At 40.7% G+C, this 17,500-nt stretch overlaps 1 protein-coding gene across 1 annotated transcript in view; it reads left to right on the top strand.

Annotated features, from left to right (window-relative positions):
* Positions 1 to 17,500, top strand: part of LOC133570206 (ovochymase-2) — a 72,553-nt gene that overhangs the window by 44,389 nt on the left and 10,664 nt on the right. Inside the window, exons 11-19 of the mRNA XM_061922977.1 lie at positions 53 to 238; positions 3,799 to 3,908; positions 3,986 to 4,086; positions 4,160 to 4,437; positions 12,080 to 12,243; positions 12,326 to 12,509; positions 12,575 to 12,793; positions 16,067 to 16,201; positions 16,282 to 16,503. Of these exons, the coding sequence (XP_061778961.1) occupies positions 53 to 238; positions 3,799 to 3,908; positions 3,986 to 4,086; positions 4,160 to 4,437; positions 12,080 to 12,243; positions 12,326 to 12,509; positions 12,575 to 12,793; positions 16,067 to 16,201; positions 16,282 to 16,503 (1,599 nt within the window). The remainder of the gene's footprint in view (positions 1 to 52; positions 239 to 3,798; positions 3,909 to 3,985; positions 4,087 to 4,159; positions 4,438 to 12,079; positions 12,244 to 12,325; positions 12,510 to 12,574; positions 12,794 to 16,066; positions 16,202 to 16,281; positions 16,504 to 17,500) is intronic.

Genomic DNA, 17,500 nt, shown 5'->3' with positions numbered 1-17,500 from the left:
TCGCATGAACCGATAAGTACTGACCATTTGTAACTCTTTGCGTTCCTTTCAGGACCATTTTGTGGCACCAAGTTGCCAATAACCACCCAGAGCAAAGGGAGCAGGCTGATGATACGATTCCATTCTGATTTGTTTACCGAGGGTAAAGGCTTCAGAGCTTACTGGACTACAGACCCCAGTGTGCCTGCACCCACTGAGCCGCCTGTACCGCCAAATCCTTGGGACGGCATCAACATAGGTGGAGTATCATAGCATTTGTTGTAGAAAAACTGGGAAATCTCAGGGTCAAAGTTAAGTATTAGGTCGTAAGGGGTTTGAGTTAGGTTAGAGTTGGGTTAGCTTTAGGGTCAAGGTTCGGGGGTAAGGGGTCTGAAAAAAGTCAGGGTTGAAGTTAGGGATTAGAGTCTGGGGCAGGGTTTGGGTTAGCGTTTTAAGATTGGTGTTGAGTTGGTGTGTAAATTAAGGCATTGTGTTTAGGGTTTGAGGCAGGGTTAGGAACTCACGGTTTAGGATTAAGTTAGGGTTAAAATAGGGAGTGAATGATAAAGATTCTGTTTAGAGCAATAGTTCTCAGCTGGTTTTGCTGTAGGACCCATTATCACCCCTTACCGACAAGCGGTGACCAAAATGAGTCATCATTACACACAGAGTGAAATATTTTAACAATGTCTTTCTTAATCATTTTAATGATTTATAGGTTACAGTACAGCCATAATTGGAAAAATTGTCAAAAAGTTCAAGATTGTAAACTAATAGTTTACGCTTTAATCAAAAAATTAATTTAATTTGTCTCTTTGTTTTAATTGAAATCCTAAAACTCCAAAAACTTTTGCACCATATTCTGTTCTATTGAGATGCTTGAGTGAGAACAGCTCGTAACCAAAGACCCACAACTGCCAATCAGTTCTCATCGTTCACCTAAAGAGTCTCTCTTGTTTGCAAACATCACATCTCTACCAGACAAACACCTGGGACTCATCGAAAATATTTCTGCAACCCAAAAGCGGAACCACCAGGAGATAATCAGTGGTTCAGAGGTTAGGATTTGCGTTAAGGTTAACTAGTATAGAGGTTTGGGTTGATTTGGGGTTGACATTAGAGTGTTACATTTAGGGTTTGGTGCAGGATTAGTGTTAGAGTTAAGTGGTTAGATTTGGGTTAAGGGGTAAGGGGTATTAGTTTAAGGAGTAAGGGGTTTTAGTTTTCTGGTTAGGTCTGAAGTCAAAATTTGGGGGTTGGGGTTAATGTTTTAGATTTAGGATGAGTATCCCATCTGACACGATAGATTTTCCTTTGAGATTAGGGCTAGGGCTAGATGTTTGGGGTTAAGGTTGGGCTTTTGGGTTATGGGTCAATGTTGGAGTAGGTATCTCACTTCTGTGTTCATACAGGGTTAGGGTTAAGGTCTTGTAATTCTCGTTCTAAGCTTTGACCCCATTCCCCGTTCACCTAAAGAGTCTCTCAAAAGAATCGACTTGTTTGAAAACATCACATCTCTACCAGATATCAATCAATCAATCAATGTTTATTTATATAGCCCTAAATCACAAGTGTCTCAAAGGGCTGCACAAGCCACAACGACATCCTCTGTACAAAGCCCACATAAGGGCAAGGAAAAACTCACCCCAGTGGGACTTCGATGTGAATGACTATGAGAAACTTTGGAGAGGACCGCATATGTGGGTAACCCCGCCCCTCTAGGGAGACCGAATGCAATGGATGTCGAGTGGGTCTAACATAATATTGTAAGAGTACAGTCCATAGTGGATCCAGCATAACAGTAAGAGTCCAGTCCACAGTGGGGTCAGCAGGAAACCATCCCTAGCGGAGACGGGTCAGCAGTGCAGAGATGTTCCCAACCGATACACAGGCGAGCGGTCCACTCCGGGTCCCGACCCCGGACAGCCAGAACCCCATCCATGGCCACCGGACCTGAGTGTCTCCCCCTCCACAAGGGATAGGGGGGAGAAGAGGAGAAAAGAAAAGAAACGGCAGATCAACTGGTCTAAAAAAAGGGGGCTATTCAAAGGCTAGAGTATACAAATGAGTTTTAAGATGGGACTTAAATGTTTCTACTGAGGTAGCATCTCTAACTGTTACCGGGAGGGCATTCCATAGTACTGGAGCCCGAATAGAAAACGCTCTATAGCCCGCAGACTTTTTTTGGGCTCTGGGAATCACTAATAAGCCGGAGTTCTTTGAACGCAGATTTCTTGCCGGGACATATGGTACAATACAACCAGATAAACCAGATAAACACCTGGGACTCACTAAAAATATTTCTGCAACCCAATAGTAGATAATCACTGGTTCATATGTTAGGATTTGGGTTTAGGTTAACTAGTATTGAGGTTTAGGTTGATTTGGGGTTGACATTAGGGTGTTACATTTAGGGTTTGTTGCAGGATTGGGGTTAGGGTTAAGTGGTTAGATTTGGGGTAAGGGGTATTAGTTTTCTGGTGAGGTCTGAAGTCAAAATTTGGGGTTTAGGGTTAAAGTTCTAGATTTAAGATGAGTATCCCATCTGACACGATAGATTTTCCTTTGAGATTAGGGCTAGGGCTAGACGTTTGGGGTTAAGGTTGGGCTTTTGGGTTATGGGTCAATGTTGGAGTAGGTATCTCACTTCTGTGTTCATACAGGGTTAGTGTTAAGGTCTTGTAACTCTCGTTCTAAGCTTTGACCCCATTCCCCGTTCACCTAAAGAGTCTCTCAAAAGAATCGACTTGTTTGAAAACATCACATCTTTACCAGATAAACACCTGGGACTCACTAAAAATATTTCTGCAGCCCAATAGTAGATAATCACTGTTTCATAGGTTAGGATTTTGGTTAAGGTTAACTAGTGTAGAGGTTTAGGTTGATTTGGGGTTGACATTAGGGTGTTACATTTAGGGTTTGTTGCAGGATTAGGGTTAGGGTTAAGTGGTTAGATTTGGGGTAAGGGGTATTAGTTTTCTGGTGAGGTCTGAAGTCAAAATTTGTGGTTTAGGGTTAAAGTTTTAGATTTAAGATGAGTATCCCATCTGACACAATAGATTTTTCTTTGAGATTAGGGCTAGGCCTAGACGTTTGGGGTTAAGGTTGGGCTTTTGGGTTACGGGTCAGTGTTGGAGTAGGTATCTCACTTCTGTGTTCATACAGGGTTAGGGTTAAGGTCTTGTAACTCTCGTTCTAAGCTTTGACCCCATTCCCCGTTCACCTAAAGAGTCTCTCAAAAGAATCGACTTGTTTGAAAACATCACATCTTTACCAGATAAACACCTGGGACTCACTAAAAATATTTCTGCAGCCCAATAGTAGATAATCACTGGTTCATAGGTTAGGATTTTGGTTAACTAGTGTAGAGGTTTAGGTTGATTTGGGGTTGACATTAGGGTGTTACATTTAGGGTTCGATGCAGGATTAGGGTTAGGGTCAAGTGGTTATATTTGGGTTAAGTCGTAAGTATTAGTTTTCTGGTGAGGTCTGAAGTCAAAATGTGGGGTTTAGGTTTAAAGTTTTAGATTTAGGATGAGTATCCCATCTGAGCCGGCTAGATGTTTGGGGTTTTGGGTTACGGGTCAGTGTTGGAGTAGGTATCTCACTTCTGTGTTCATACAGGGTTAGGTTTAAGGTATTGTGACTCTCGTTTTAAGCTTTGACCCCATCGACTCCAAGCAGTCCTGTACGGATAGAACGTTGATGCCTCAAATTATGAAACCAGTGATCAAAAGTCAAGTCCTTTGACAACAGTTACTCTCTGTTGTGTTTCCAATCACCCATTAACACAAATGTGGTGTCTGTTGTGTTTCCCAGACTGGCCCGGTACATGTGGCAGACCTGCCGTCCCTCCTTCTGTGAAGTCTCGCATTGTCAACGGAGAACCTGCCACACCGCACTCGTGGCCCTGGCAGGTGTCCATGCAGGTTGGAATTTAGGCTTATGAGGCCGCATTGACATCAGAACTTTTATTGGAAGTTTACATACTCATGTTCAACGTCAGGTGTGGCCGTCCAGTCGACCTGAACCGACGTTCTTTCATACCTGTGGGGGGACTCTTATTCATAAGAACTGGGTGCTGACAGCCGCTCACTGCTTCATCAAGTAAGCTTTAACTCGTTATTCCTACATCTTTTCTTTTTATGAAGTGTCATTTTCCGCCGACTTCCTTTCCCAGTTACGCTGACGAGCTGCACCGCTGGCGCATGTGCTTGGGCAAGCACAACCTGACCATCACGGAGGCCAGCGAGCGCTGCCTGAGCGTGACGGGCATCTACCGCCACGAGGCATTCAAGTACCCCACGGTGCCCACGGTGGAGTTTGACATCGCCCTGGTCAGGCTGGACGGGGAGGCTGAGGTCAGCAACCAGATCTCATACGCCTGCCTTCCCAGGCAGGAGGTGGTGCTGCCCGAGGGGAAAAAGTGCTACGCCAGCGGCTGGGGTGACGAGACGGGTAGGCCTAGAAACACTTACTCTCTGACAGGAATGAGGAGTTTGCAAAGGATCTGAGAGATAGTTCTAATACTTACATCGTTGCAGGCCCGGCCCTAACCAATCTGGCGCCCTAGGCAAGATTTTAGATGGTGCCCCCCCACATCGGCAGTGAACTGTATATACTCACAAGAAACCAAATAGCTTTGTCTTTGACCTTTTTTTTTACTTAAAGAATGCAAATTAACAATCAGAATAGTTAACAAGATAAAAAAAAAAAAAAAGAATAAATAAATGAATGCAAAAAATAAAAAATGAATATATGAAATACAATATTTTTTACATACATATTGCTTAATTAACATTAATGAGGTGCACTTTAACAACTAGGCTTACAACTATACCTAATGGGTGGAAAAGTGACTATTACCTGCAGGGCAAACATTAGCTAACCAGAAGGCAATAACAATGTAAACAAAAAATACCTGCTTAAAAGATCTAATACAAATGTTCCTGAGGAATGTAAGGTGGGAGTACTGTAATTACCTAACGTTACATTATTATTTTCCATAACAATTTAGCCCCCTCCACAATATTAACCCGACGTTAAAACAGAACTAGCTATTTATTGATTAGCAATTGCCGAATCATGTAACATTAGCTTAATGCTAAAAAGCCAGGTTACTATCACATTCTGTAACAGACAAATAATTTCATGTAGGCTAACGTTACCTACCTGCTACCTCTGTCTTTTTCTCGTTTCTCCTCCTCTTCTTTTCTCTTTTTTCTTCCCTGGGCACCTGACAGTTTTGGCCGTTTTGACATCTTGTGTTGATTTTTTGATGTGGTGACGTCCAAAAAGAGTCTTGATACGGGAAGGGAGGGGGCGCACCGGGCGAAGGGGGGGGGGGGGGGGGGGGGGGGGGGGTTGTAATGTTGTAACAAATAATATTTCTATTATATAGGCTTTACTTTGCATTTTAATTAACGTGGGATTATTTTTTGTATTTAGAAATAATAGTACCAACTTTTTTTTTTTTTTCTCCAACATTTGTGGCACTGGCGTGGCGCCCCCTGATGGACGGCGCCCTTAGCATTTGCCTATACGGCCTATGCCACGGGCCGGCCCTGCATCGTTGTATATATTTTTTTTATAGTTCTCAACCATAAAAATCACGATTATAGGCAAAATTACCCCCAAAATAGACAAGAGTACTGAATTTACATTTTGGAACGCCTATTTTCTAGCTACAAAATGTGGGCGGGGCCCACATCAGCCTGCCAACGTCACCTACAGAAGACTGGAGGCAATTTTGTGCCGTGTGACATGTGTTTTGGGAGCATCTTCATCCCGAATCACGATATTTTCACTCAGAATTTGAAGGAATGATCCAATATGTCTGCCAGATGCATTTTTTCAGGTTGTAGCAACACAAATAAAGAAGGGGTTAGCCTCCGTATATTTCCAAACGTTGGCAATATGAGGAGAATATAGGCCTCTACGGTCAATTTCACTAGCGCAAAAAAGAGGAGCGTGGTTTAGGGAAGATGTTCGAAACCGGTTCTCCCGGTTGTTTGATAAGAAAAGAACCGATTCCATGGACTCAAATCCCTTTTTGAGAACCGCTTCCCGTTATACCATACCATACCATACCAACTTTATTTATAAAGCCCTTTAAAAACAAGCACAGTTGAAAAACAAAGGGCTGTACACCACAAAGAAATAGAGGCAAAGGACTAAAAAATAACATTTAAAACAGAAATAAAAATACACAATTAAAAAGCAAATATAAATTACCCTAAGAACAGTTTGTTAGATAAAAACAGTTTAAAAGTTAAAAACAGTTCAAAAGTTAAAAGCTAAAAACAGTTCAAAGTCTCATGCTGGGTTAAAAGCCAGTGAATAAAAATGGGTTTTAAGAAGGGTCTTGAAAATAGCCAAAGAAGGGGCCTGTCTCACATGGAGAGGGAGATCGTTCCAGAGTTTGGGACCCGCAACAGAGAAAGCTCTGTCCCCTCTGAGCTTGCGCTTTGTTTTGGGTACCTCCAGGATCAGCTGATCAGCTGACCTGAGGGACCGGGTGGGGGCATAGAGATGGAGCAGCTCAGAGAGGTAAGGTGGGGCAAGACCACGTAAGGATTTAAAAACGAGTAAGATAATTTTAAAATGGACTCTAAAAGACACAGGCAGCCAGTGGAGGGAGGCTAAAACAGGAGTAATGTGCACTCTTTTTCTTGTGTTAGTTAAAAGTCGGGCAGCTGCATTTTGGACCAGCTGCAGACGTGAGAGGGAGGACTGACTAATTCCAAAATATAAAGAGTTACAGTAATCCAGCCGAGGCCACTATAGTAAAGAAAAAGAGTTGGTTCTTTATTCGAATCCCTGGGAACGAATCCCGTCCCACAGGAAATGCCCTGTGGGACATCACAGGAAATGACGTAGCTCAGTCATTAGGCGGCAGATACAGAAAACAGCAAAAATAATGGACCGGGAAAAAACGCCTCCATACAGACTGGAGGAGGATATCGTCAAACCTATCTGTGTGTCCAAGCTAGTTCCACGCCAAGTGAACGTGTTTTTTCCACCGTTGGCGACACGATTAGCGAAGAGCGGGTCAGACTTGATCCTGAAAAAGCAGACATGCTAATTTTTTGGAAGAAGAATTGTTGATTAATGACTGTGGCGTTCTTAGTGTCATAGTGTGTGTAGTTAGTATGCTCCAATAGCAGCAGAAGTGCACTTTTTGGAGAGCTGTATTAGTTTCAGTTCTGATTTTAATTAACACTATATTATTATTTATACACCTATAGTGATCACAGAGACAGGTTGTTTTTGTGTTACTGTATATATTTGTTTTTCTGAAAAATCCCACTTAATATACTTTGGGTAACAAGAGTCAATATTTATTTATTTTATTTTATTTTATTAGGGGGGTAACAACAGTCAATATTTATTTTTTTTATTTATTTTTTTCTTATAAAATAAAAGTGAGCTTTTGTTAAACCAAATATTGCGTGTTTTTTTCCATATACAACAACCTATCTGGATTCCATAAGAGAATTGATAAGGAATCGGTTTGATAAGAGGATTCGATAATGGGCTCGAACTCGATAATTTCTTATCATCCCTAGCGTGGTTAGCAACGGTCATTTTGATGATTCTGACTTTAAAGCGGAAGGGTTTTGGTCGGAGTTTGGATTCAGACAATTCTAAGGACTCATTTTAAAGAAATCAGGAGCATCCTCGACTCGGGTATGGGAGAAAGACTGAGTTGGAACTGAAAAAGGTAGAAGACAGAGCAGACTTTCAAAAACGAGAGAAAAAGAAGGTAGACCGCTCGTTATATATTTTGTGTCCTCTTCTACTGATGTTTTCCTTAAGATGCTTAAGGGAATTCCGAAGGAGCATGAGTAAACACGGTGTGTGGTGTCTATGGAAGAGCAGGGAAGTCTGGAAAGAATGCAACTGAGATAGGCCCCAGCACCCCCCGCGACCCCGAACGGGACAAGCGGTAGAAAATGGATGGATGGATGGATGTTAACCATATCAGTTTGGAAGTAATAATAGACCAGGGTGACAAAAACATTCATGAAAAAAAAAATACAATAGTTTTACATGCCCTTTATTCACACTGTCTCTGCGGGGAAATAGGCTCCAGTACTGACATCTGGAGATGGAATTCCAGGGGCAAAAAACATCCGCATGGTTCTTTTCCTCTTTGGTCCAGAGGACACAACGTACACAGTTTCCAAAAACAATTTGAAATGTGGACTCATCAGACCACAGAACACTTTTCCACTTTGCATCCGCCCATCTTAGATGAGCTAGGGCCCAGCGAAGCCGACGGCGTTTCTGGGTGTTGTTGATAAATGGCTTTGACTTTGCATAGTAGAGTTTTAACTTGCACTTACAGATGTAGCGACCAACTGTAGTTACTGACAGTGGTTTTCTGAAGTGTTCCTGAGCCCATGTGGTGATATCCTTTACACACCGATGTGGGTTTTTGATGCAGTACCGCCTGAGGGATCGAAGGTCACGGGCTTTCAATGTCACGTGCAGTGATTTCTCCAGATTCTCTGAACCTTTTGATGATATTACGGCCCTAGATGGTGAAAATTCCTTGCAATAGCTGGTTGAGAAAAGTTGTTCTTTCACTTTTGGACAATTTGTTGACAAAGTGGTGACCCTCGCCCCATCCTTGTTTGTGAATGACTGAGCATTCATTTCATGGAAGCTGCTTTTATACCCAATCCTGGCACCCACCTGTTCCCAATTAGCCTGTTCACCTGTGGGATGTTCCAAATAAGTGTTTGATGAGCATTCCTCAATTTTCGCAGTCTTTTTTGCCACTTGTGCCAGCTTTTTTGAATAATGTTGCAGGCATCAAATTCCAAATGAGGTAATATTTGCAAAATACAGCAACGTTTTCCAGTTCGAACATTAAATATGTTGTCTTTGCAGTCTATTCGATTGAATATAGGTTGAAAAGGATTTGCAAATCATTGTATACACAACATGCCGACTTCACTGGTTTTGGGTTTTGTACAATTGATGGAATAATTTGGATCCAATCCAGAACAGCTGCAATGGAAATTCTAAGTAGGGTTTTTTGTTTAAAAGCTGCTTTCTACACTGCAAAAAGTCAGTGTTCAAAAACAAAACTAAAAAATACAAAAATGAGGGGTATTTTATTTGAACTAAGCAAAATTATCTGCCAATAGAACAAGAAAATTCGGCTTGTCAAGACTTTCCAAAACAAGTAAAATGAGCTAACCTCAATGAACCCAAAAATACCTTAAAATAAGTATATTCTCACTAATAACAAGTGCACTTTTCTTGGTAGAAAAAAAAAGAGACCTTTTTGCTCAACATGTTGAAAAATATTCTTAAATGAAGTAAATGCTAGTGCCATTATCTTGACATAATGATATGTGCTCGGCATCGTGATTTTTTTTTTCAGGCTTGAAGTAAGAAATGATTACTTTAAAAAAAGTAGTTTTAATAATTTCTTACTTCAAGCATGAAAAAAAAAAAATCATGATGTCGAGGGCATATCATTATGTCAAGATAATGGCACTAGCATTTACCGTATTTTTCGGACTATAAGTCGCAGTTTTTCAATTATTAACACATTACCGTAAAATATCAAATAATATTATTTATCTCATTCACGTAGGAGACTAGATGTATAAGATTTCATCGGATTTAGTGACTACACTGCAAAAAGTCAGTGTTCAAAAACAAGAGAAAAAAAATACAAAAATAAGGGGTATTTTACTTGAACTAAGCAAAATTATCTGCCAATAGAACAAGAAAATTTGGCTTGTCAAGACTTTCCAAAACAAGTAAAATTAGCTAACCTCAATGAACCCAAAAATACCTTAAAATAAGTATATTCTCACTAATAACAAGTGCACTTTTCTTGGTAGAGAAAAAGAGACTTTTTTGCTCAATATGTTGAAAAATATTCTTAAATTAGGTCAATTCTAGTGCCATTATCTTGACATAATGATATGCGCTCGGCATTACATTTCTTGAAACCAGCAAACTTATACTAAAAACTAATTTATTGTTCTTAATGGAAAGGCAACAAGGCAACCGCTTGTTACTCTCGGGGTCTCCTAGCCGCTCAGGCAAATCATATTGTCTGAAAATGCATTTTTCCATCGATAACATGACATCATTGCGCAAAGTGCGTGCTCTTTCAGTCAATTAGTGCGCATATATACATATATAAAAAAATTTAATTGTAATTTTGAAGAATTGATCTGAATGTGCATGAACTATTTCTGTTCAAAATTGTTTGAAATGTTAAATGTTTGAATAAATAATAAAAGTCCATTTTGCTGTCATCTGTTTTAATTATGAGACACAATTGTGTCAAAGTCATGATTTTTTTTCATGCTAGAAGTAAGAAATGATTACTTTAAAAAAAGTAGTTTTATACTTGTGAGTGTTGATGACACAGCTTTGCAACAGTTGATATTCTAGTTTCAAGCATGTTTTACTCAATATAGCTCATAAATTCTCAGCAACAAGCTGTAATATCTTACTGAGATCATTTAGGAGCAAAACCCTTAAAACAAGTAAAACACTCTAACATAAAATCTGCTTAGTGAGAAGAATTATCTTATCAGACAGAAAATAAGCAAATATCACCCTTATTTGAGATATTTAATCTTACTTAGATTTCAGTTTTTGCATTGTATTTGTTATAAAGTCACACGGCACACCTACAGAACTATCAAATTCCGGAGGGCCCGCCTCAGGAAAAGCCTTATCCCTGCAGCTATAGCCGCCCTTAACAGCAAGCCTGTAAATGTGTGTTAGTCTTGTATGATGTCTTTTTGTTATTTTTTTTGTGTGTGATGTGTCAATCAATCAATGTTTATTTATATAGCCCTAAATCACAAGTGTCTCAAAGGGCTGCACATGCCACAACGACATCCTCGGTACAAAGCCCACATACGGGCAAGGAAAAACTCACCCCAGTGGGACGTCGATGTGAATGACTATGAGAAACCTTGGAGAGGACCGCATATGTGGGTAACCCCCCCCCTCTAGGGGAGACCGAAAGCAATGGATGTCGAGTGGGTCTGACATAATATTGTGAGAGTCCAGTCCATAGTGGATCCAACATAATAGTAAGAGTCCAGTCCATAGTGGGGCCAGCAGGACACCATCCCGAGCGGAGACGGGTCAGCAGCGCAGAGATGTTCCCTGCCGATGCACAGGCGAGCGGTCCACCCCGGGTCCCGACTCTGGACAGCCAGCACTTCATCCATGGCCACCGGACCTGTGCCCCCCCCCCTCAAGGAAAAGGGGAGCAGGGAGAAAAGAAAAGAAACGGCAGATCAACTGGTCTAACAGGGGGGCTATTTAAAGGCTAGAGTATACAAATGAGTTTTAAGATGGGACTTAAATGTTTCTACTGAGGTAGCATCTCTAATTGTTACCGGGAGGGCATTCCATAGTACTGGAGCCCGAATAGAAAACGCTCTATAGCCCGCAGACTTTTTTTGGGCTCTGGGAATCACTAATAAGCCGGAGTTCTTTGAACGCAGATTTCTTGCCGGGACATATGGTACAATGCAATCGACAAGATAGGACGGAGCTAGACCGTGTAGTATTTTATACGTAAGTAGTAAAACCTTAAAGTCACATCTTAAGTGCACAGGAAGCCAGTGCAGGTGAGCCAGTATAGGCGTAATAAGATCAAACTTTCTTGTTCTTGTCAAAAGTCTAGCAGCCGCATTTTGTACCAACTGTAATTTTTTAATGCTAGACATAGGGAGCCCCGAAAATAATACGTTACAGTAATCGAGACGAGACGTAACGAACGCATGAATAATGATCTCAGCGTCGCTAGTGGATAAAATAGAACGAATTTTAGCGATATTACGGAGATGAAAGAAGGCCGTTTTAGTAACACTCTTAATGTGTGACTCAAACGAGAGAGTTGGGTCGAAGATAATACCCAGATTCTTTACTGAGTCGCTTTGTGTAATGTCTAGTGTTTAAATGTACGGCAGTGACAATGAATTTCCCCAAGGGGACCAATAAATCTAAATCTAAAAAAAATCTAAAAATGCAACAAAAAAAAAAAAAAAGAGCAAAATATAGTAAATCAAATAGAAAAATGATTATTTTCTATGTTCTTTAGGCGATTCCCTGAATGCCAAAGTTGCAGAGACCCTTAACCAGGTCGCCTTGCCTGTTGTCCCGTATGACACCTGCAAGAGGATGGACTACTGGTGGTTCCAGGTCAAGACCTCCATGATCTGCTGTGGTTATACTTTGCCAGATGAGCTCAAGTCAGTGTGTCAGGTACAACAACAACAAAAAAAGTTTTTATTCCCAACGTCATACTCCAACGTTTTTGCATAACGTATCCTTGTTTTTGTGACAGGGAGATTCCGGCGGTCCTTTAGTGTGCCAGGACTCCCCGAACAGTCCTTGGGAAGTTCACGGAATAACCAGCTTCGGTCCTATTGGGTGCATCATGAACAAGAAGCCCTCTGTGTTCACCCGCTCGTCCGCCTACATCCCCTGGATCAACGACATCATACGCAGGGATATCTACAACAAACACAGTATGATCTCCGCTTTCCTTCTGGTTGTCTTGCTCTTTTTTTCACAGTCTTGACACGTTATGTAGCATCCGGTTGCGGCGGAGCGAAGGACTTGGCGGGCGCAGGCGGCACTTTTTCCTCCATGGGATACCCGGGCAGCTACAGCAACAAGGCCAGGTGTCAGTGGAACATCCAAGCACCTGCAGGCAAACTAGTCCACCTTCACTTCAGCAATTTCTCCCTGGAGGAGAGTGAACTGTGCCTGAATGACAAAGTTCGCATTACGGACACAGCTGGAAGTCTAGGTGTGTAAACAAAACGCTTGGAATATGTCATGTGTTTATTCTTCAAAAGCAGGGGTGCTCATTACGTCGATCGCGAGCTACCGGTCGATCTCGGAGGGTGTGTCAGTCGATCACCAGCCAGGCATTAAAAAAATAGTCCTAAAAATGAGCGATCATAAATCTTCACTGTGACGTCACTTGATTGACATTCACGGCACCCGAGGGTCTTCTGAGATGACGCTGGCTGCTGCCAGATCATTAAAATTACCGACTGGAAGGCGAGAAACACTTTATTTCAACAGACTCTGGCGCCGTACCTGTCGTCAAATCTCCAAAGACCGACTGCACAGTTGCACAATAAAAGCTCTGCTTCATCCTGCCTGCGCTACCAAAATAAGAGTCTTAGAAAGCCGGCGTGCACAAGCTAGCAAGCTACGGAGTTTGCCGACAATGTATTTCTTGTAAAGTTTATACAAAGGAGTACGGAAGCTGGACAAATAAGATGCCAAAAACCAACCACTTTCATGTGGTATTGTATCGACTCCATTCGAAAATGCGGATGTTATCATCATCACTGTCTGATTCCAATCAATGCAAGTCATCACAATCAGGTAATACACCAACTTATATTCTTGTCTTCATGAAAGAAAGGAATCTATATGTGTTAAACATGCTTGTATTATCTTTAACCACCTTTAAGTTGTTAACAATATTAACTATATGTGTTAAACATGCTTGTATTATCTTTAACCACCTTTAAGTTGTTAACAATATTAACTATATGTGTTAAACATGCTTGCATTATCTTTAAACACCTTTAACTTGTTAACAATATTAACTATATGTATTACTTGTATTATCATTAAACACCTTTAATGTATTAACAATATTAACTATATGTGTTAAACATGCTTGTATTATCTTTAACCACCTTTAACTTGTTAACAATATTAACTACCGGTATATGTGTTAAACATGCTTGTATTATCTTTAACCACCTTTAAGTTGTTAACAATATTAACTATATGTGTTAAACATACTTGCATTATCTTTAAACACCTTTAACTTGTTAACAATATTAACTATATGTATTACTTGTATTATCATTAAACACCTTTAATGTATTAACAATATTAACTATATGTGTTAAACATGCTTGCATTATCATTAAACACCTTTAACTTGTTAACAAAAACATATATTTCATAAATAAGTAAATACAAATTATATATATGAATGAGGTAGATCCCCACGACTTGATCAATTGAAAAGTAGCTCGCCTGCAGAAAAAGTGTGAGCACCCCTGTTCAAAAGGGTAGCATCGTAGACACCAGGGGTGTCCCGATCAGATATCATTAAAAAAACAAATACCAGATGACATCGGCTTGTACAAAACCCGAAACTATTAAAGTTGTCACGTTGTGTAAATGGTAAATAAAAACAGAATACAATGATTTGCAAATCCTTTTCAACTTATATTCAATTGAATAGACTGCAAAGACAAGATATTTAATGTTCCAACTGAGAAACTTAATTTTTTTGTGCAAATAATCATTAACTTAGAATTTAATGGCAGCAACACATTGGAAAAAAGTTGGCATTTTTACCACTGTGTTACATGGCCTTTCCTTTTACAAACCCCGTTTCCACATGGGTTGGGAAATTGTGTTAGATGTAAATATAAACGGAATACAATGATTTGCAAATCCTTTTCAACCCATATTCAATTGAATGCACTACAAAGACAACATATTTGATGTTCAAACTCATATACTTTATTTTTTTTTTGCAAATAATAATTAACTTAGAATTTCATGGCTGCAACACGTGCCAAAGTAGTTGGGAAAGGGCATGTTCTCCACTGTGTTACATGGCCTTTTCTTTTAACAACACTCAATAAACAATTGGGAACTGAGGAAACTAATTGTTGAAGCTTTGAAAGTGGAATTCTTTCTCATTCTTGTTTTATGTAGAGCTTCAGTCGTTCAACGACTGTATTTTACGCTTCATAATGCGCCACACATTTTCAATGGGAGACAGGTCTGGACTGCAGGCGGGCCAGGAAAGTACCTGCACTCTTTCTTTACGAAGCCACGCTGTTGTAACACGTACAGAATGAGGCTTTGCATTGTCTTGCTGAAATAAGCAGGGGCGTCCACGAAAAAGACCTTGCTTGAATGGCAACATATGTTGCTCCAAAACCTGTATGTACCTTTCAGCATTAATGGTGCCTTCACAGATGTATAAGTTACCCACTAATACACCTCCATACCATCACAGATGCTGGCTTTTCAACTATGGGCCTAGAACAGTCCAGATGGTTCTTTTCCTCTTTGGTCCGGAGGACACCACGTCCACAGTTTCCAAAAACAATTTGAAATGTGGACTCGTCAGACCACAGAACACTTTTCCACTTTGCATCAGTCCATCTTAGATGAGCTCGGGCCCAGTGAAGCCGGCGGAGTTTCTGGGTGTTGTTGATAAATGGCTTTCGCTTTGCATATTAGAGTTTTAACTTGCACTTACAGATGTAGCGATGAACTGTAGTTACTGACAGTGGTTTTCTGAAGTGTGCCTGAGATATCCTTTACACACTGATTACGGTTTTTGATGCAGTACCACCTGAGGGATCGAAGGTCACGGGCATTCTATGTTTATTATGCTTACGTGCAGTGATTTCTCCAGATTCTCTGAACCTTTTGATGATATTACGGACGGTAGATGGTGAAATCCCTAAATTTCTTGCAATAGCTTGTTGAGAAATGTTGTTCTTAAACTGTTCAACAATTTGCTCACACATTTGTTGACAAAGTGGTGACCCTCGCCCCATCCTTGTTTGTGAATGACTGAGCATTTCATGGACGCTGCTTTTATACCCAATCATGGCACCCACCTGTTCCCAATTAGCCTGTCCACCCGTGGGATGTTCCAAATAAGTGTTTGATAAGCATTCCTCAACTTTCTCAGTCCTTTTTGCCACTTGTGCCAACGTTTTTGGAAACATGTTGCAGGCATCAAATTCCAAATGAGCAAATATTGGCAAAAAATAACAAAGTTGACCAGTTCGAACGTTAAGTATCTTGTCTTTGCAGTCTATTCAATTGAATATAGTTTGAAAAGGATTTGCAAATCATTGTATTCTGTTTTTATTTAACGTGACAAATTCACTGGTTTTGGGTTTTGTACATTTTTACAAATATTTTATGAATTGTCACATATATACAGTAAATAACAAAATAAACAACATAGACTTGTATACGGTGTTTGTGAGACTGACATCCCTCGCGTGTCCAGGCACCTACTGCAGCCACACTCCCCCCAGAGACCTGGTGAGCGGTGGGGACTTGCTTCACATCAGCTTCTCCTCCAACGACAAGGTGGTGGACACGGGCTTCACGGCCACATGGAAGGCGGTGGACCCGGCGGAAGGTAAAAAAACAGGACACCTGTCAAGACCTGTTGTGCTTGCTGGCACAGAGACGTAACTGACAACTGTCCTGACCACGCAGCTCCGTGTGGAGGAAGCTTTAACACCGCCCAGGGTGAAATCACCAGTCCTAACTGGCCCAAGGACTACCCGGGTCAGACCGTGTGTACGTGGAGGATCAAGCTCCCTTCAGCCATAAGCATCCACGTGGTCTTCACTCACTTTGAGCTGCAGGCCGTGAACGTGCTGGGGAACTGCGTGGACTATGTGGAGGTCTTCAACGGAGAAAACATGGCTTCACAAGGTTAAAATCAGAAGTATTCTCACTTTGCGATATGTTTCTGCTTCTATGGTTATCATTTTTTTCATCAATAGGCAGAGGTGTGGACTCGAGTCACATGACTTGGACTCGAGTCAGACTCGAGTCATGAATTTGATGACTTTAGACTCGACTTGACAAAATGTAAAAAGACTTGCAACTCGACTTAGACTTTAACATCAATGACTTGTGACTTCACTTGGACTTGAGCCTTTTGAATTGACATGACTTGACATGACTTGCTACTTTCCCCAAAACCCAAAGATGAAAAAGTTATTCGGGAGCGCTCCGTATTTTTCATTGTGTACTTGTCTATCAGCGTTGCGTGTGTCAGCTGGTGTGGTCTCAGTACAACAGCCAATCAAATTAGATCTACTTTGTTTTCATCACACAGCATTCATCCAATCAAATTGCAGGACAACCAACGAAGAAGACATGTCCAAACCACACGCCAGTGAACAAAAAATGATACCTAAAATAATTTTTTTGGGGTATAAAAATTACGAGGTGGTCAACACAAAACGGTTTGCAGTATGCAACACATGCGGTTCGAAAATTACTGATGGAGAGGCAACAACTTCCAACTTCGTCGGGCATTTGAAGTTGCACAAAGAACGGTAAGTTTTGAATGAAAGATAACGTTTATTGGCTAAGTAACGTGACTTTTATTTGCTGTGTAGTTAAATCAGTGAGGCTGTAAACTCACTGCTAACGTTATAACGTTATTGCAAACACGGGAATCTGTTGCAGTTCACTACCTTATTCATACTTTTTGTTCAGTGATTTTTTTTAAGCAGGGTTACGTTAGTCAATATATCACACGTAACGTTAGACGGCGGTCAGCAGCACCGCGTATTTTAGCCACCTAAAAAAAGACAAAAATAGTAAAATAAAGGTCAGTTAAAATGTATACTATATTATGAATATGTGTACCGTTTTAGCAAGCTTTCTGACATACTGTTGGTTGTTTACCTCAGTGGTC

This window comes from Nerophis lumbriciformis, linkage group LG27, assembly GCF_033978685.3.
Source record: "Nerophis lumbriciformis linkage group LG27, RoL_Nlum_v2.1, whole genome shotgun sequence".
NCBI classification, from domain to species: domain Eukaryota; kingdom Metazoa; phylum Chordata; class Actinopteri; order Syngnathiformes; family Syngnathidae; genus Nerophis; species Nerophis lumbriciformis.
This window is presented reverse-complemented; position numbering and strand designations above follow the sequence as displayed.